At 53.2% G+C, this 20,683-nt stretch overlaps 1 protein-coding gene across 25 annotated transcripts in view; it reads right to left on the minus strand.

Annotated features, from left to right (window-relative positions):
• Positions 1 to 20,683, minus strand: part of CACNA1C (calcium voltage-gated channel subunit alpha1 C) — a 391,155-nt gene that overhangs the window by 327,905 nt on the left and 42,567 nt on the right. For all 25 annotated transcript variants that reach the window (XM_027540909.1, XM_027540907.1, XM_027540916.1 and 22 more), the window contains exons 2-3: positions 14,836 to 15,157; positions 11,154 to 11,259 (exon numbers count right to left, since the gene is read on the minus strand). In XM_027540909.1, the coding sequence (XP_027396710.1) occupies positions 11,154 to 11,259; positions 14,836 to 15,157 (428 nt within the window). The remainder of the gene's footprint in view (positions 1 to 11,153; positions 11,260 to 14,835; positions 15,158 to 20,683) is intronic.

A 20,683-nucleotide genomic window follows, 5' to 3' on the forward strand; every position in this document is an offset into this window, starting at 1 on the left:
AATGACTCACCTGGGAGAAAGCCTGCTGCCTGTTTAATTACTCAAAGTGGAAAAAAAGCGAAAGTGTTAGTCTCTCAGTCGTGTTTGACTCTTTGTGACCCCATGGACCGTAGCCCACCAGGCTTCTCTGTCCATGGGATTTCCCAGGCAAGAATACTGGAGTACGTTGCCATTCCCTTCTCCAGGGGATCTTCCCAACCCAGGAGTCAAACACTGAGGGTTTGATTCTTTGATTCTGCAAACCCCGACCAGGGTTTCCACATTGAGGGCAGATTCTTTACCATCTGAGCCACCAGGGAAGCCCCACAGATGCTTCCAAAAGGCCTGGGAAGGTGGTCGATGTCTCCCTTCACTCTGTAATCTGCATCTCCTCTCTTGCTGGTCAGCCATGGTGCTTCACAACTTCGTTTAGATTCCTCTGTCCTGAGACGTGGTTTCTCTCTTCAGCTCTGCTCCCTTCCCATTTCTCTGGGAACCCTGAGCCCCCTTCCACTTTTCTCTCCACCATCTCACCTTCCTGTCTTCTCAGCAACAAGCCAATGGCAATGACCGAACGCTCACTGCAAAGAGGCAACGTTTCTGGGAAGCGTTCGCAGCACAGAACGTCAGTGGAGGCCAGACACCAAGAAAGCCAAGTCTGCAGGGCCCAGATCTGGATTTCCCGCCCCAAGGTTGCCTAACCCTCACGTCGGATGCACATCGCACGAACGAACGTGCCATCTGCAAGGAGCCAGCGGACGACAGCTTCACCTGCACGTTTGAGAGAAGCTGACTCCATTTACAGAATTACAGACGTTTGAGATGAACAGCTCTAACACAGGCAAAGGCCACCAGAGTAGACAAAAAGTTTTATTATTTTTCTCCAAAAGGCCCAACTCAAGATGCCTACCTTGAAGAAAAGGAAAAGAAAACAATTGAACTGGCGCCCGCCGCCGCGGCTACAAGGGGCGGAAGGGCCCGGGGGCACCGCAGGGAGCCGCGGGCCGCCTCACACGTGGGCTGCGCGGCCGCCGCCCGCCCGGCCCGGCCCGGCCCGGCCCGGCCCGGCCCGGCCCGGCCTGGCCTGCGCCGCCGCGGCTGACCGACCGAGGCCCGGGCGGGCGGCGTCGGGGGGGAAGGGTCGGCGCGCCGACCCGGGGCGCCGAGAGTCGGGGGGCGGCGCGCTTGGTTACCTCTGCCTGTTTCCGGACCACATTGTCGGGGCTGAGCAGGTTTCCCAGGAGCAGCTGCTGCTGCTGCTAAGTCACTTCAGTCGTGTCTGACTCTGTGCGACCGCATAGACGGCAGCCCACCAGGCTCCCCCGTCCCTGGGATTCTCCAGGCAAGAACACTGGAATGGGTTGCCATTTTCTTCTCCAATGCATGAAAGTGAAAAGTTTTCCAGAACTGATTCTCAGGGATTTGGAGATATGGTACAGTACTTTCTGAGCAGTGTTCCTTGGTTAGGAATTTCCTTTCCCTGCTGGTTTGACAATAAATGGATTGGTGAAAGTTTAGAAGAAATGGACAAGCTGGTCCTAAAATTCGTGAGTTGCAAGAGACTACAAAATAGCTAAAACATCTTGAACAAAACAAAAGTTGGAGGACTCACACCTTGATTGTAAAGCTTACCATAAAGCTTCAATAATCAAAACAGCAGTACTGGCATAAGGATAGGCATATATAGATCAATGAAATTGAGTGGAGAATCTAGAAATAAATGATACATTTGTGGTCACGTGATTTTTGACAAGGGTGCTGTAATGGTTAATCTTATATTTCATCTTGACTAGGCTATGAAGCCTGGTTGTTTGGTCAAATCCTGGTCTAGATGTTGCTGGGAAGGTATTGTGGATGTCAGTAACATTTACAATAGTTGATCAAAGTAAAGCAGATTACCCTCAGTAGGTGAGTGGGTCTCATTCAACCAGTGGAAGGCCTTGACAGCAAAGACAGGTTTACAGAAGAAGAAGCAATTCTGCTTCAAGACGGCAACATAAGAAAGCTTGCTACTTGCTCTGCAAAGTTCAGGCTCTAGATTACAAAATCAACTTTTATCTGAATTTCCACTTGTTGGCCTGCCCTACAATTTCAGACAGGCCAGGCCTGACGATCATGGTAGCTAATTCCTTAAGATAAATCTCTCTATAATGTATGCTAATGGTTCTCTGGAGAATGCTGATATATACAGGTACCAAGACCATTCAATGTGAAAGAACACTCTTTTTTTAACAAAGATTGCTGGTACGACTTGATATTATCTTTTGCATGATATCCACGTGGAAAAGAATGAAATGGGCTGCTAGCTTGCACAGTGTGTGGACCTCAAAATGAAGCATGGATCTAAATGTGGGAGCTAAAACTATCACATTCTTGGAAGAAAACATGAGATCAAATTTTCATGGCCTTGAATTAAGCATTGGTTTCTTAGATGTGACACCAAAATCACAAAAAGACAAAGAAAAAAAAAAAAACAGATACAACTTTTGTGCTTGCAAGGAAACCATCAAGAAAATTAAAAGACAATCCATAGAATGGGAGAAATATTTGCAAATCATATAGCTGTTAAGAGACTTATATCAGAATGTATAAAGAACTATACAACTCTATAGCCAAAAAACCCCCCAAAACTAATAAATGAGCAGAATATTTGAATAGACACTCCGCCAAAGAAGATATATGGATACCGATAGCTTTAAGTACATTAAACGATGATCAACATCCTTAATTACTAGGGAAATGTATAATGAGGTACCATTTCCTACCCACAAGGATGACTATAATAAAAAGGACAATGGCAAGTTCTGGTGGAAAGATTGGTGTAGAAATTGGAACCCTCATACACTGCTGATGGGAATGTAAAATGGAGCAGTCAATTGGGAAAACAGTTTGACAGTTCTTTAGAAGTTAAACAGAACTACTATATGACTCAGCAATTCTACTGAAGTGTATCCTTGAGAGAAATGGAAATGTATATCTACACAAAACTTGTACATAAATGGTCATAGCAACATTATGCATAATAGCCAAAAAGAATTAACAATCCAAATGTCCATCAACCGAGGAATAGATAAAATGTTGCTTGTCTACACAATGAGGTATTACTTGGCAATAAAAGAAAATGAAATACTGAAAAAAAAAAAGAAAAGAAAACAATTATTCTGAGGGACTTCCTCGGTGGTCCAGTGGTTAAGTCCCAATGCATGATGCCTGGGTTCCATGCCTGGTTAGGGAACTAGACCCCACGTGGTGCATGGTGTGGCCAAAAAATAAATAAATAATGCATGTTGTCGTTCAGTCGCTCAGTCGTGTCCACGTCTTTTTGACCCCATGGACGACAGCACACCAGGCTTCCCTCTCCTCTACTATCTCCCGGAGTTTGCTGAAGTAATGCACACTCCCACTGAAAAATAATTCGGGCAGTAATCCTCCTGATTACAGGATAAAAATGACTATGAAATTTTTTTGTTACAAATATTAACATTTACTAAAAATGCCTGGCTACAGGGAGAAAAAGATGACTTTGGCACCTGTGGGTTTCAAGTTGTCCTCAGAGGTAAGAAATGACATCAGACAGCATCTTCCCAACAGTAAGGCACCCTGAAAATGCAGAAACTTTTTGCATATAATTGAGTTTCCTGCTGAACAGTTTCCACAAAGTGGTAGAGAGGTCTGCTCAGTTCTGCTCTGCTCTGGCCTCCGGGAACCCCCTCCTTATACCTGAGGACGGGTGTGACCATCCTTCTAGCAGCCACACCTGTCTCTTCCTCCTCACCCCTCATCCGTCTGACACCGCAAGCGTAAGTTCCATGATTTAGGGGTTAAATTTCGGCAGGATTAAAAATCCCACCATCGACCCTAGAACATTTTTTTTCAATCACGGTTTAAGAGATTTTGTGATATAGTCCTTCCTTCCAGGCCAGTGAGCAATCATTAGTTTGGGCTTTGTTCTTTTAGTAGTATAAGTAAAATATTAACTTATAACAAACGTAGTCTCATACCCAAACGTCAATATTTTAGAGGCCAATTACAATTGAATAATTCATTTTTCAATTAGGTGCTGTGACCTCTCTCCCTTAAAATGATGCCTCGCGAGGGCATCTGCCATAAGTGGGGCTGCGCCGTACACAGCAGGCACCCAGTAAGGATTTTTGGTGAATGAATTCCCATCACCCCAAGAATGGTCCTAGACTGGGCTCTGGGAAGCTGTGTTTACATGTCAAAGCTGTACCTTCTGTGTGGAGTCCTGGCTCCTCTTCTGACTTGGAATCTTGCTCCTCCCACCATCAGTCTAGCAGACTCCCCACAGGCTTCAGGTTTCACTCAAGAGCAGTTTCTCCAGGAAAACCTCTTCTATCGGTTTTCCACCCCAGTTCACACACATCACTGCTTTCAGGGCCTTTGTTAATCATCTTAGAATCTCAGATGCCTATGTTCAGCCCCTCACTGCCCCTTCTGCCCAGGGGCAACTAGCAGCAAGGCTCCTAAGAAGCCAGGATCAAGGTTATCAGACCAACAAATTACGGGAAGGCACTTTATCACAATGAGCTCTTCCTACACGCACACCGTGGGACCTGCTGACCCAGCACCAAGCCTATGGGATGGGCAGCCTACAGTGAGGGCCAGCGCCCAGCAGACAGGCGCCCACAGCTGCCGGGGTCCCTAGGAATCCCATGGGGGCACTCCAGACCCCAGCTGCAGGGACCCACAGAGTCCCCCACCCTCCCAACGGCCTGACAGCAGGCTCAACCCTTGGCACATCCAAGGGCACCACAGTCCCAAGAAACGACGCGACCTGTTCAGAATTTCCTTTGAAGGATCCAGGGGTTTGGATTTTATATTCAAGAAAGGCTTTCCTCAAATATATTTAAATTCAAAGGAGCTGGGTGCAGGAAAGGCTTCCATCACATACAGTGTGAGTGTACATAGGGAGCGTTTTCCCCCCGAACGAACGCAGGTGGATAAAAATGGGGCAAGGGGTGTCACACGCTTAGACTTCAAAGCTTCGGCCACTGGCAAGCGGGCAGCAGGCAGTGCCCGTCTCTGAAACTGTGGGGAGGAGGAGCCCCCGCACTCAGGGCTCTGTCCAGGAGCACTCACCACCACTGGAGATGCCTGGTCCCCAGGGCAGCCACCCAGCCGCCCTGGCCTCCCTGCACGGCCCAGCCTCTCTTCCAAGGGCCTAGTCCTCAGGACAAGCTTCCTACACTACAGGTGTTTCTAAACCTGCACCATTTGTGATGGGGAGGTGGGGTGGCACCCTCTGCCTGGTCCAGGGAACCCCTGCCTGATGAACACACAAGGTAGCTGTCTCTTGACGGTTGAGGACACGTGCCTGCATCCACACCCTGATGCTTGCGTTTCCAGGGCAGACCATGTCCCTTCTCTGAGAGCCAGTGTCCTTATCTGTGAAATGGGATGACAGGAGGCCTCACAGGGTCACTGCGATGCCCTAATCACCCTGACCCACACAACACTTCGGTGTCTGCACGTGGAACAAAGACATTACCACTGAGTTAGAGATGCCACGTCCTATGACAGTCATCTGTGCAACCCTGCTTACCCCAGCATTTACCATTTTTATTTTGCAACAGAACCTAGTTGATTTTTTAAAACACCAGTTAATGCTGCCACAGGCGGGGCGAGGTGTTGGGACGGGCGCTTTATCTCCGAGGATTCTTCCCACCCCCTCCTATCCTCACAGTCATGCACGTTCAGGGGAACAGGGGCCACCACCCCCACACATGAGTCCACGTGACACTTGGCCCCCTCTCGCCAGTCACTTTGCTTCTCTGAACTAAAAGGACGCCATCTGGCAGGCTCCGTCCACTCCCCGTCCACTCACTCAACAAATATTTATCAAGAGCCTGGCGGGTGCCAGTCCCTGCCCAAGGCACTGGGGACACAGCAGCTTCCTGGGATGAATTCTCCACCCTGAAGTAAACAAGTAAACAGATGTGACCATTTACTGTAGTGGGGATTAGAAGCAGTGTTTGCAGAGCACTGGCGCCTGCTGGTCACTTGCAAAAGGGAATTGTTATGACTAAGCAGGTCTCCCGGCCCCACCTGCCGGAAGAGACACAAACAGAAAGGTTCAGTGACTGAGGGGAGCACCCCCCTGCCCCTCACCTGGGTCAGTCCCTCTCTCCCCTGGTCAGCGCTGCAGGCCTGGCTCCAGAATGGCTCATAGGCTGTAGCTGCACCGGGTCCCACCCAGACCAGCTCAGCAGACCCCAGGGCAGGGCTGGGGTTGGGGGGTGGGTTGCCTCAGCGAAGCGTCTCCCCGAGGCCCTTGTTAGGAGCTGGGCTGAGCCCCGAGCCACCCCGTCTACACCCCCACCTTGAGCACCCACAGACAAGACCAGCTGCGATGCGGGCCACCTGCCATCACCTGTCAGTGGGTTTCCCACACCTGGGAACCACACGCCAACCCCAACTCTCATCTACTGGATGCATGCAAGCCCCACAGAAACGTCTCGCCTTCTAGTAGACCTGACGGTGCAAGAAGGCTCAGCTTACTGCAGGAGGACCAGGGCCTGAGCCCACATCTCTGCTTGCTTCCCAAACACACCCAAAACACCCTGACGCATCCTAAATACAGGCCATGGGGTATCCTCAGCCCAGTGCAGCCTGGAAGGGGACCCCACAGGCTGGGGCAAGACCTGGCTCCCGAGCTGACCAGCAGGGACTGGGGTTGTTCCAAACATGGTCCCTGCAGGGTGAGTTGTGGTGGGGGGCTGTCCCTCAGGGACCCTTCTTTAGCCCTGAGGCCTCTCTGCCTCTCTCCCTGTGTGATGAGACCCGCGAGTGGGCAGCCCAGATATCCTCTGTGGGTGAGGGTTCCAGAAACCAAGAGCCTGTGTGTCTCGTTGCCCACAAAAGCTCTCCCAAAGGGTCCTGTGGGACCTGCATCCAGGACCAGACAGAGGGCCCCAGGCTCGGGCTGTGAGCTCTCCAACCAGCACACACAGCCTCTGCTGGCACCTTAATGGCCCCCAGGCCTGAGCTCACCATCCTTACAGCCAGTCGGGGTCGCCCCATCTCACAGCATAAATGGGAAACTGGAAAGGCCCGCCTTCTCCCCGACACTTGGGCCCTTCTGCTGAGCCCATTCCCCCCGCCCCAGCCCCCATGTTTCCTCCTCTGGCCTCTCCTCTGCCCCTCGCCCCTCTGGAACTACCTGGTTCTGGCTTCAGAAAGCCCAACACAGCCCTGTTGTCTGCACAAGGTCAGTCGCCAAATATATTCTCTTAATATTCCAACCCAATCCAAGTCTGAGCTGACTTTAGGGTCTGTTGGGAGCTGGGAGTTTTCCACACGCGATGAGTCCACCCTGCCAGCAACAGAGCTCAGGAGACCTCGTCCAATTTACCTGTAGGGCAGCGGCCACCGGCGAGGGCATGGCGGGGTTCACACACTATTTCTACAAGATGCTCTGCGTGGCAGGTCACACTGCCAGCAACAAGGCTGTGAATAATGCGGAAAGAAGCACCATGTCACGGGCCTGTTCACATTTCCTTCTGCCCCACTAGCACCAGGAAAAGATAACAAAGATGACGGATTTGGGTGCAACGGTGTATGTTAGATGGAGCATAAAACAAACAGGCTTTTACTTAAATAATGAGAAAAAGATCTTTAAAAAAAATTCCATACTGAAACACTTTTCATCTCCTGGAAAGAGAAAAAAAAGCAAAGTGCTAGGAAAATAAACCAGGGTTGTATCAAGCAGGTTGCAGGGGGAAGGAGCTGGGCAGAAGGAAGGAAGGAAGTCGAGAGCAGGAGGGCAGCTGTGGGCCTGCAGGTGTCAGGGGGACCCCCTCCTTCTGGACAGTGAGGGGCTTTGCTAAGTGAGTTATTCTTGGACCCGACAGAGGACACATCTCTGGGCAGCTGACTTGTCTCTTTCTGTCTGGACCCTATAGAGAGCCATGGGGAGAGGGCAAGCTGACAGGGCCCCACTTGCAAGAGGGCAAACATTTGGGTCGCTTTTCCCAAAAAGCAGCCGGTGATGCCCAGCAGCAGGGGTGCCAGGCGGGCGAGTTAAACCCATGGACTCTGAGCCCTGCGGGCTCACACTGTAGCTGCTCCCCGCCCCACCCGAGGGGATCCACAGGCTCTGAGGTGCCAGGCCCTCTGCTGTAGGGGCAGTATCGCCTCTGTCTCTGAGTGGGACTCTGCAACTGCAGTTTCTCGTTCTAAAAAAGCCATGAGAGTCATGGGAGGTTGTCAAGCTTCCTTTCAGGGGCCCTTCAGTGATCTGGGGGCCACATTCTGGAGGGACAAGGGGACAGCTTTGGTCCTCAAAGCTCCACAAAGAGCCGCACGCACCCCTGCTTCAGGGTTCCAGAGGCTATAGACATGACCCAAGGCCCCTGCTCCGCCCGGCGCCCCAGCCCACTCTCCGCACTGTCGGCCTAGAGCTGCCAGCCAGGTGAGTGTGAACCACCCCCCGCCGTCTCCTATGGGTTTAAATCTCTCTTTCTCGAGCCTGGAAGACTCGGCTCTTGCCATCTCCCTCGACTTTCAGGCGGAACCTCCCTGGTGGCCCCGCGGCGCCTCCTGTCCACCTGCCCCAGCCCTCCCCTGCACCTGCCACAGATGTTCAGAGCCGGGCCTGGGGCTCCTTCAGCCCTCCCCGCCTCGCCCAGCAGGAAGTGTCCCTGGAGTCCTGCCTGACACCTGCCCTCTGCAGTCTCCTCCTGCTCCGTCCACAGGCTCCTCGGTCACTGGCCCTCATCCCGGCCCCTTAAAGCTGACCTCCTGGCTGAAGGCATCTCTTGCCCGCCCCTCACCCAATGAGAGGAATTTTCAAAATGTGTGTCTGTGTAGGTGTGTGTTTCTGTGTGTCTGTGTACATGTACATGTGTCCGTGTACATGTGTGACTGTGTATACATGTGTGACTGTGTGTCTGTGTACATGTATGTGTGCCTGTGTGTATATGCATGCATCTGTGTATATGTCTATGTGTGTATCTGTTTGACTGTGTGTGTACATGTATGCGTGTCTGTGTCTCTATATGTGTGATTATGAGTATCTGTGTATAGTGTGACTGTGTGTATATGTGCTTGTGTCTGTGTAGATGATGTAGATGTGTGACTGTGTGTGTACATGTATGTGTGTAGATGTGTGTCTGTGTGTCTGTGAGTGTATCTGTGTATCTGTGTGACTGTGTGTGTCTGTGTACATGTATGTGTGTCTGTGTCTGATATATGTGTGACTGTGTGTACCTGTGTATATGTGTGTGTGTCTCTGTATATATATTTAGGCTGGAGGAAACTCTCCATCATCCGGGCACATTCCCCTACTTTACAGTCACTGCCCAACCCAGGGCTTTAGAGAGGCAGCAACTGCCTTAGCAACTAGAACCCCCTCTCAGCTCCCACATTCTCTGGTGTACCCTGATTCCTAGTATAAGGTCCCCCAAGTCCTGGCTGCCCCCAACGCCTCCCCTCCACCACATGGGCTCACCCTCATGGGGGAAGACGGAAGACGGACCAGTGGTGCAGCCTGGACTAGCTTGGGCTTGCGGGGGTCACCCTTTACTCACAGCAGTTTTACTGAGGTACAACTTACAACCAGGAAATCTGCCCATTGTGAGGGTACAACTTACATACAGTTGTATGACCATCACCACTGCCTAGTTTCAGAGCTTGTCCATCACCCTGTGGAGTGATTTTAAAACCATGGTCCCTCTGCTCCAGCCCGGAGGACATCCTAGGACCGCTTGCTCTCCAGCCCAGCGTGAGGAGGGGCCAGCAGCACTCAGCCACCCAGAGCACCCACCTGTACACTCCCCACCCTCATTGACTCTGGGTGAGGGGCCATCCCTGGGACCTAAGATGACAGCAACCTCCTCTGAGCCTCGGTCCAGAGTCGACCCAAAGTGTCACTGGCTGCCAAACAGGCCTCGGAGTCTTTTTCTAAGTTGCAGATTAACTGAGAGGCTGTAGAGTTTCACGGAGGGTGGGGTTTGGGGGATACGGTTATGTGACATGACACTGGGAGAAGAGGTGGCACCAAGGAAGGCCCTGCTTTTTCCAGGGGACCTCTGGAACACCCCTGGTGTGTTTCTTTTGACACAGCAAAGAGCTCCTGCCTGCTGACACAAGGTCGCACCTCGGCAGGCCACGTGGACTTGGGCTCTGCTTGCCATGTCATCACTCAGCTCGCCAGCCAGCTCTGGAGCCTGACCCCACACACAGCCCAGGCTCCCTGAGACAACCAGGCAAAGGCTGCAAAGTCCAAACAGGCATCAGACACACTAGCTGCAGGGGCCCAAGAAAATGTCAAAGACTAAAAAGCACAAGAATTGATTACCCCGTGATATCAAGAGAGGCTGGCGACAGGAGAAGGAGGCCCTGGTACTCTCCTGTTTCTTCCAGAAACAACCACCAACTGTCCCCTGTCACTAACTACAGGAAGCTGCCAACGACCCGGGAGATGCACTTTGTGGGGTCACGTGAGAAGCTCTGGAGTCCTGGCAGGGGAGGGGAGAGGCAGGACTTCCCCCCCGAGCCGGCGGGCGGCCCAGGATCCCGGGGCGCCTGGTCGGGCCAGCTGCATTCCACAGCCCCCTCTGTGCCCAGACGGCTTTGTGATGACTTCAGGCTCAGCGCAAAGTAAACACTCTCCACGCTTTTTCCATGGACACGTTCTAACCCCAAACTGCCAGCACTGGCCTCCCGACCATCCAGATGGAAAGCCGCCTTTCCCAAGAACATAAAACCTTCTTAACTAAATAGTCCATCTTGGCTGCAAAAGCAAACTTTCCTACAAGCTTCCTAGAAATTACTTCTCGAGCACTGAGCCTACGAATCACCTGAGCAAAGCCCCCTCAGTGGAATGACGGCCCGGGGAGCAAACGCGACGGAGGATCCAGAAGGCACACTCACTCCAGCAGACACCTGCCCTTCCGGGATGCGGGTGGAAAGAGCACCCACGGGCCACTGCCCAGAACTCACAGTCGCGTGCATCCTGCTCCCAACTACCTGACCGAAACAGTCTTTCTCACAACAGGCCGAGATAAGACAGGTGCTGATGTGAATAAAGAGGCCTTGACATCCAAGCTCGGCTGGCTTTTGTAACATCAAGCATGTTCCAGCTTGAATCCACGTGGTCCAAGCTTAGCCCCCACTGCCATTGTGCAGAGGCAGGCACACGGCGGTGCACTTACCAGGTTGGAATTCGTGGCGTTGGAGTCGTCCTCTGGGAAGGGAATATAGATCGCTAAGGCCACACAATTGGCAAAAATAGTCAGTAAAATAATGATTTCAAATGGCCTGGGGAGAGGGAGTTAAGGAATTAATGCCACAGGAAGCACCAGTGAAACACACACACACACACACACATATATATATATATATTTAAATGAATCGGAGATCCATAAGAATTTTGTTTAAACAATACATTCCAAGCCCCTTGTGTTCTGAAAAGAAACATATGCCTTTTTAAGTGCTTCTAATGGGGCCCCGCCAAAATTTTTCCTAATATGTCAAAAGCAGTGGAGGCCAGTCGCGTGCCAGAGTAAACACAGATTTCTAAAACTTTTTTCCCTTCTTTTATTTATTTAGATTGCACTGGACTTCATTTTCTCTCATGTGTGCCGGGACTCGCCCCTGCCCACCCCTTCCTGGGCCGCCCTGCCCGCGGGCTCGCCCGCCTGCACTGGGGGCCCGACGAGGCTTGGCTTGAAACAGGCAGACCCTGGGGGGCTCAAGGCAGAGACTTGACTTTGACTCTCCAGCAAAATTTGGAGATAATACTTTCAATCTTTTAAGTTGAAGTTCAGAGTCTCTTTTTTTTTCTTCCTCCTTATTCTCTGACAGCTTCCAGAGAGCCTGAAGGTGGCCAGGGGCTCTGGACCCCAGCAGCAAGGCAGCATGAGCAGTGCAGGTTGGGGGCAGCAGCTGGGTGCAGGGGTCTCTTCCATCTACTCAGGTCCTGCTTTCGGGGGTGGGGGTGGGGCGGCCTGTGTCCCAGGGTCTCCTGACTTGCTGCGGGTTGTGCTGGGGTTTGGAGGGCGTGGGGATAAGCCAAGCTTCACTCCCCAACCTCAAGGAGGTCCCTGTGCCTGGATCTCTGCATCAAAATATCAGGCAGATGCAAAAATGAGCAATTGTGACCATACACCTTCTGCCCTGCACCCTTGATGGAAGGCCATGGGGTGGGAAGTGGGGGCACTTCAGAGGAAGGGCCCAGCTCATGCTCTTCCAGCCCCATCTTCCCTCCTCCCCAGTACAGCCACGTTTCCAGCCCAGTCTTTGGAGCCTCACCAGGGGAGGATGAGAAAGAAGGCAGCCATTCCTGGAGGCAGGGGCTGCCTCCATCTCCAGGGAAGCCTGGGCTCGCAGAGCTCGCAAGTCCTGAAGCAGACAGAGGCCTTGGAGATGGCCTGGTCCAAACCCCTGAGGCCCAGGGAGCCAGAGAAACTCCCAAGACCCACAGCAGGCATTGACCTGCCAGGCCAGAACCCAGACCCCTGCCCGCAGAGTCCACTGTCCACTCCTTTGCCATGGACATCCCAGGATCTGAGTTCTCAGGGCAGCTTGGGGCCTGGAAGGAATTGATGATCCTCCAGTTCAGGGCCCCCTGGACACTGTGCTGCCTACGGGTGGGTCCCTCAGCCCTGAGGGCGGAGCTGGTCATTCGCTCACCCAGCATGCCCCCTAAACACGGTCAGTCTTTGTGTCACCTTGCCATTGAGAAGACCTGCAGTGGGTGCCCAGCCTCCCCACTGGACAGGCAGAAAATAAAGCAGCGTCTCCCAGGGCCGAGCTGGCAAATAGCAGAGTCAGGTCTGAACCAGAGCTCCTGACTCATCTTTTCCATCGTCTTGCTGCCTTTGAGCTGGCCAGGGATGCGTGGGGAGTTGGGATGCTGGTGGGAGGAAGGCTGGGCGCTGATGCTGACCGAAGGCTTGCTCCCTCAGGCCCTGCTCTGACCGCCTTGCTCAAACCGCAGAGTGGTGGGCAGTTGTCACCCCATTCCTACATGGGGGAAGTGAGACACAGAAGGTGACAGGATGCGTCAACTTGCCCAGAGTCACCTCGCTGGGGTAGGATGGGCTCGGACCAGAAAGTCTGGCTCTGAAGTCTGAATTTGTCAGGAGTCTTCTGCACTGATCCACTCTGAAATCATCCCAAGCAACTGTCGTTGCTAAAGTTTTGTGGGAACTTTTTTGGTGGACCATTTTTCAAGTCTTTATTGAATTGGTTGCACACTGCTTCTACTTTATGGTGTTGTGTCTTTCTCGCTGGGAGGCACGTGGGATCTTAGTTCCCTGACCAAGGATCGAACCCACACCACCTGTGTCAGAAGGTGAAGTCTTAACCACTGGACAGCCAGGGAAGTCCCACCATAAGTGTTTTTAGGAGATCGGCTCTTTCAGGCCCCCTCCCATATGGCCTCCTCCCTCTCACCCTGTCCCCACTCAGCCCAGGCTGGGCATCTTTGTCCCCATCATCTGCCCTGGGGCTCCCCTCTGCAACCAGGACAAGAGCCAGGCCTCACATATCAACCTATCCCCTCCCCACAGGTGAGTGACAGCTGAGTCCAGGTGTCTCCTGCTCTGATGCCCACTGTGAGGTGGGAATTTAGGCCCAGGTCAGGTCCCCTTGGGACCCCACTGAACTGTTGGCCTCCTCCTGACCTCCTGCAAACCGCCCCCCCGCCCCGCTCCCCCACCAGTGCCTTTCTCCTAAACTCTGGACTCATGGAGAGACGGAGCGGAGATGTGAGTTCAGGGCCCCTGGATCTGAATCTCTGGTGTGAGTAGAGCGAGTGCAGCTCCTCCAGGCCCCCTGCCCCACCCTGGACACATGGCCCAGCCACCCCTTCACAGCCCTGACCAAGCGGTGCTGACAGCAGCCCGACGGGGACCCACAGATCCAAGCCTCTGACCCAGGCAGTGGACACCTCAGCCCCGGGACCCCCTGCCCAGTTCTGCAGCTGTGCCGGGCTTAGGCCACCTCCTCTCAAGTGATTTGGGACTTAAGGGGCTCAGGGTTTGACAGAACAAACATTTCTTGCTAAACTGAAATGTTCTTCTCTCTCGAGTCATCTCCTTATACCTTTCATCCACTCCCAAAACTTAGAAATCTTTCCATGGAAAGTCGTCAATGAAACCTAACACCCGCCCTGAACCTTGGGAGACATGGCAGGCTTACCCGAATAGCTTCTTCCTAGGAAAACGCCTGGCACTGAGTCCAGGGTTCTAGTCCTGCAGGCTCACCCTGCAGGCTCCGTGTCCTCACCAGGAAAGTTGGGGGCACACACACTCACCCTCAAGGGCCTTCCCATCTCCCTCACCCCACGATTCCTGGGCGGGATTGCTCTGTGAGAGCCCAGCCCTTCAAAGCCTCATCCTCTGCAGCCCGTGCCCACTGGGTTCTGTGCAGACACGGGTCTGCGTCACCTCCCAGGCTGCTGGTTCTCAACCCAGCTGCACCTGGAGAGTTCAGCCAGGCCCGGGCAGAGCTCAGACACCTGCGCTTCATCCCAACCCCCAAGGAACACTGATGGACTCGTCCAACCTCACGGAGAGGTCACACGGCTGTGCCAGCCCATAGATCAGGAAGAGGTGACATGTCAACCCACACTGAGTGAGCCCTGAGCAAGCTCAGCCTGGCAAGCGAGGAGAAACAACCCCTTAGTCTTGTTTCCTTAAACACTGCTTTTATATACAGAACAATCCCCATGGAGCTGGCTATACAGGCAGCTTCCCAGGCCCCATCCCCACAGGCTCTGACTCAAGGCTGGGGAGGGCCTAGAACTCTGCATTCCAGCCATACCCAGTGACCGACCCAGTGGTCTGAGAACAACCCGCCGCAGGCCACACAGCTGAGCCCAAAGGATACTTCCACTCGACGATGCTGATGCAGGCCCTCCGGATGGGGTTCTTTAGGGTCAGGCAGAGCAGGGCGCGGGGCGGGCGGGTGGCTGTCGTGCTGCCCTGCTTCTTGGGCTTCCCATACTGCTGCCGTTTCCGCTGCGTGGAGCTGACCGTGGAGATGGTTGCGTTGCCAGCACTGCCCATCAGCTTGGCCTGCCGGGCCGCGTCGATGGCGGCCTGCCAGGACAGGGCGGCCCCCGGTGTGGGGATGTGCTCAGGTGCCAGCCCCGCGGCCGCGTTGGCGTTCATGTTGGCGTGAGCCGGGCGCGGGCTCCCATAGCTGGGACCTGCAGGAGAGGACAGGGACAGTGGTCACTGCGGGGGAGAACCAGGAGCCCTGGCAATGCGATCTGGGCCCCAGACTCAAGAGTATTTTTTTAAAATTTCATTTCAAACCTTTGCAGGAGCTGGGGCGGCAACCCGTGGAAACACCAGTGTGTGACACTGGGTCTGCTCTGGTCCAAGCTCAGCCCAAGTCAGCTGTGTGACCCTGGACACGTCTCTCCCGTCATTTTAAGCGGAAAAGACACGAAATGTATGCATTTCAGCACTTGGGGATCTCAGAAACACAGCAAGAAGAAGAGGATGCAGAAAAGGAGAAATATGCTCTGCAACATGTGGCAGTTAAAATATATACTCATAAGCACACATACAAATATGCTTTGTTTTTGGTTGTTTGTTTAGAATGGTTGTCTAGAGAAGGTGAGGCACAAAATAAAAATAGGATACGGGGACAGGAGAAAAGAATGAATGAATGAGAGCCGCTGCGTGAATCAGTGCTGACAAATGTACAGTGAATTGAAGGATATAGTTCACTCAAATCTCTGCACCTCAGCTCCAAAATAAAAGTAGGAATCATAAATGAAGGGGTTGGACCAAAGCGAGGTGACATCCAGGTACCGCAAACCCGTCTGGCGACGGGTGTTGTTGGATAGGACAGCCGGCAGCTGTGAGGGTTTTAAATCACGACAGCAGGTCCCATGACGTCCCCCCAGTTGAACAATAGGATCTATGCGCCCTCCTGACATAGGTTGGCCTGCTGTGATTCTTTTGGCTCATAAAGTTCAGCAGAGGTGACACAGAGGTGACTTCTAAGGTAAGTGGAAAATCCGAAACGCCAGCCCTGGGCCACCACGCTGTGAGGAAGCCCCACCAGCCTATGTGGGGGTGGGGAGTCTTGTCCATCCCGCAGCAACTCCAGCTGTCATCTGACTGCAGCCCCATGACAAGACCCCAAACCAGAACTGCCCAGGGAGCCCTTCCTGAACTTCTGACCTGTAGAAACTGGAGCAGCCCAGTGTGCACTACAGAGAGCCACTTGTTCGGGGTGACTTTGTGTAGCATTTGGCGTCTGGGAAATGGCATTGTGTGTAGTGAGTGTGGCCAGGAGGGGATAGAGGGACAGAAATCCTGGGCAGGACCCAGAGGAATCCAGCATAGACGCCTCTGCATGGCTCTGGCTTGTAGGCAACACAAAGCTCCAAGACTGTCCCGGGCCTGGTGGGTTCTCCCCCATCTGCCCACTGACACCAACCCCAAGAAGCCTACAAGGTCCACCAAGAGACTGACCCAGTCTGGGCCCTGGGACAACCTGTGACCTTGAGACTGGCTGCTGGCCAGGCTCTGCAGGATTAGGAGGCACTGCGAGAATGGGGTGATGCTGTGGGCAAAGAGCCTGGCATCTGGAGACCACATCAGTCACCCGGGAGACAGTGGCCAGAGCCAGGCCAGGGGCACGGACACCACTTGCAAGCCCCCCTCAGTAACCCTCTCCTCTACATTATGTGCACAGGGTTCTTCCAGGGAAGCTGCTGCTGCCTCTTGGGGCCCCTTCCCCCTCCTCAGGACAGGCTGGACCCAGATGACCACGTGGTCATCCTTCCCATAATCAACTCAGGCTCACCCTGCTAGTTTGCCCTTCGAAGTTACTTTTGCTCCCAGCTGGCCCTCTTGCCTTCACCACCAGCCTTGTCCCCGACAAGTGCCAGTTCAGAGATAAGCACGTGACCCAGCTTAGCCTCAGATCCCAGAGATACTCTGTCCTGGAGACAGATTCTGACAACCGCTGGGCTCCTGCATCCAGCCACACCTGATGCCAGATCCACCTCTGAGCTCTCCAGCTTTATTCCTTAGGTAACTTCACTTGAAAGAGATGAGAATACCAGACCACCTGACCTGCCTCTTGAGAAACCTATATGCAGGTCAGGAAGCAACAGTTAGAACTGGACATGGAACAACAGACTGGTTCCAAATAGGAAAAGGAGTACGTCAAGGCTGTATATTGTCACCCTGCTTATTTAACTTCTATGCAGAGTACATCATGAGAAACGCTGGGCTGGAAGAAGCACAAGCTGGAATCAAGATTGCTGGGAGAAATATCAATAACCTCAGATATGTAAATGACACCACCCTTATGGCAGAAAGTGAAGAAGAACTCAAAAGCCTCTTGATGAAAGTGAAAGAGGAGAGTGAAAAAGTTGGCTTAAAGCTCAACATTCAGAAAACGAAGATCATGGCATCTGGTCCCATCACTTCATGGGAAATAGATGGGGAAACAGTGGAAACAGTGTCAGACTTTATTTTTCTGGGCTCCAAAATCACTGCAGATGGTGATTGCAGCCATGAAATTAAAAGACGCTTACTCCTTGGAAGGAAAGTTATGACCAACCTAGATAGTATATTCAAAAGCAGAGACATTACTTTGCCAACAAAGGTCCGTCTGGTCAAGGATATAGTTTTTCCAGTGGTCATGTATGGATGTGAAAGTTGGACTGTGAAGAAAGCTGAGCACTAAAGAATTGATGCTTTTGAACTGTGGTGTTGGAGAAGACTCTTGAGAGTCCCTTGGATTGCAAGGAGATCCAACCAGTCCATTCTAAAGGAGATCAGTCCTGGGTGTTCTTTGGAAGGACTGATGTTGAAGCTGAAACTCCAATACTTTGGCCACCTCATGAGAAGAGCCGACTCATTGGAAAAGACTCTGATGCTGGGAGGGATTGGGGGCAGGAGGAGAAGGGGACGACAGAGGATGAGATGGTTGGATTGCATCACTGACTTGATGGACGTGAGTCTGAGTGAACTCCGGGAGTTGGTGATGGACAGGGAGGCCTGGCGTGCTGCGATTCATGGGGTCACAAAGAGTCGGACACGACTGAGCGACTGAACTGAACTTCACTTCACTTAAGCTAATCTGAATTGGTTTTCTGTCCCCTGCAGACCTAATACGCTTGCTCATGTGCCTGACTGGACTTCCACTCCTGCCCGTTTCCCAAGTCACGTCCTCCCACCATCACACTAGTGACACACAGAAGTTTCCAGTTTCACGCCACCTGACTGACGGGACCCCCATGTACTGTATACCTCAAGGGCTCTGGGACTTTTCTGAACCCGACAGGAAGGCATATCGTGACAGGTTACTGTTGGCTGTGCAGTCAGGAGAGGCGGGTGGGTGGCATTTTATCACAGAGGTGCAGGTGCCTGTGACCCACCCGCTGGGCCCGAGAGGAGCCCTCCAGGTCTGCGTGAGTGCCAGCTGGTCTGCACCTTCTCCTCTATGGCAGCTGCTCCTGCACCGTGCCATCTGGTCCCCATGGCATCAGAACCCCACCCCCACTCCCAGCCTGGAGAGCAGCCTCTGAGCTCTCCTCAACGCGCAGCCTGTGCTCTGTAGACACAGGCTCCGCGTCTCCATCAAGGACCCAGAGGAGCCAACCCCTTCCAGACAGGGATCCCGTCCCTCACATGCTCGCCGCCATCGTCACTGTGGGGCATCCCAAGCTTAGAGCAAGGGAGACCCTGCTCGGCCAGGCCTCTGCCTTTCTTAGGAGGCCCCAGAGGAAGAGACTGGAAGACAGGACGCGATGCATTGAGGCACATGCTGCACGAGGGTCCCGTGACAACCAGCAGGTGCGTGTTCCCATCACCCACAAGAGCAGAGGACGTGGAGTGAGGCTGGAGATGCTGCGTCCACTCGCTCTGTGTGTGCACTCACGGGGGCCATGAGTCAAGCACCCTGTGCCTGGTTCATGGCCTCGGGGTGAAGGGCCTGCAGTTCTGACCCCAAGAACACCCTTTGTGTTTGACGTGACCCTCATCAGGCAGCATCCAGCGTGCCATCAGCTCTGGGCCCCCAGGGTGGAGGTGGGTGGACGAGCCACCCAGGACCAAGCGGGTCCAATGTGGCCATGTCGTGGTTTACCAGGTTCACCAGCAGGGGCTGTCACCCTGCTTGCTGCTTTGATCTGTGAGAAACCACCTTCCTTCCTCGACCCCTGGCTTGGCCAGCCTCTTCTGGAGCTCCTGGAGCAGCCTCTCCTCTTCCCTCAGGGCCGTGGAAGCAGCCGTGACCCCCTCTGACACAAGGACCCTGCAGGCCACAGCTCTCTCCTGACACGAGGCCTCAACAGTGCCTGCCGCCCTGCCATCCCCCGTTGTCCCCCAGCCCCCTGCACTCTCTCACAGCACCAGCCACATCCCGACCGACCATCCCGGAGTCCACGGATGATGCTGGACAAGATGTAAGGCGCAGCAAGGCGGAGAAGACACCCATCACCCAGGGAGGCCAGCGTGGGTGCGTCCTGGGCCCCAAGCCGTCGAGACCAGGGCCCCTCGGAGCCCAGAGGCAGTCGGAAAGCCTGGTCTGGGTGGGCCGACTTCAGAGCCACCGGAGCCTCGGTGACCTTATTTACACTGAACCGTTCCCAGAGCACTTGGACCTCTTGGGAGAGCACCATCTGGAGAAGCACACACGAACAGGGCCGCGGGGAAAAGAGGAATGACAACCTCCCCAGCCAGAGGGCAAGAAAACAGCCTTCAGGGTCTCAGTCCTGGAGCCCAAGCGCAGCTGCAGTCCTGCAACCAGGATGGGGGCGGGGGGGCGTGGACACACACACGCACATGCACACAGACACACACACAGACACAGGCACACACACACACAGACAGACACAGACAGACACACACAGAGACACATAGACACACACACAGACACAGACACACACAGAGACTAACAGACACACACACAGACACAGACACACACAGATACACACAGACACACACAGAGACATACACAGACACAGACACATAAGACACAGACACAGACACACACATACACACAAGACACAGACACACACACAGATACACACACACACACACACACACACACATACAGAGACACACAGACACACAGACACATACAGAGACACACAGAGACACACAGACACATAAGACACAGACACAGACACACACAGACACATAAGACACAGACACACACACAGATACACACACACACACACACACAGACACATACAGAGACACACAGACACACAGACACACACAGATACACACAGACACACACAGACACATAAGACACAGACACAGACACACACAGACACATAAGACACAGACACAGACACACACAGATACACAAAGACACACACACAGACACAGACACAGACACACACACAGACACATAAGACACAGACACAGACACACACAGATACACAAAGGCACACACACAGACACATACAGAGACACACACAGACACAGACACATAAGACAGAGACACACACAGATACACATAGACACACACACAGATATACACACAGACACAGACACACACAGATACACATACAGACACAGACACACAAGACAGAGACACACACAGAAACACATAGACACACACACAGACACACACACAGACACAGACACACACAGATACACAAGACAGACACACACACAGACACAGACACACACAGATATACACAGACACAACAGATACACACACAGACTAAGACACACACAGAGACATACAG

The sequence above is a fragment of the Bos indicus x Bos taurus genome, chromosome 5, assembly GCF_003369695.1.
Source record: "Bos indicus x Bos taurus breed Angus x Brahman F1 hybrid chromosome 5, Bos_hybrid_MaternalHap_v2.0, whole genome shotgun sequence".
Classification (NCBI taxonomy): domain Eukaryota; kingdom Metazoa; phylum Chordata; class Mammalia; order Artiodactyla; family Bovidae; genus Bos; species Bos indicus x Bos taurus.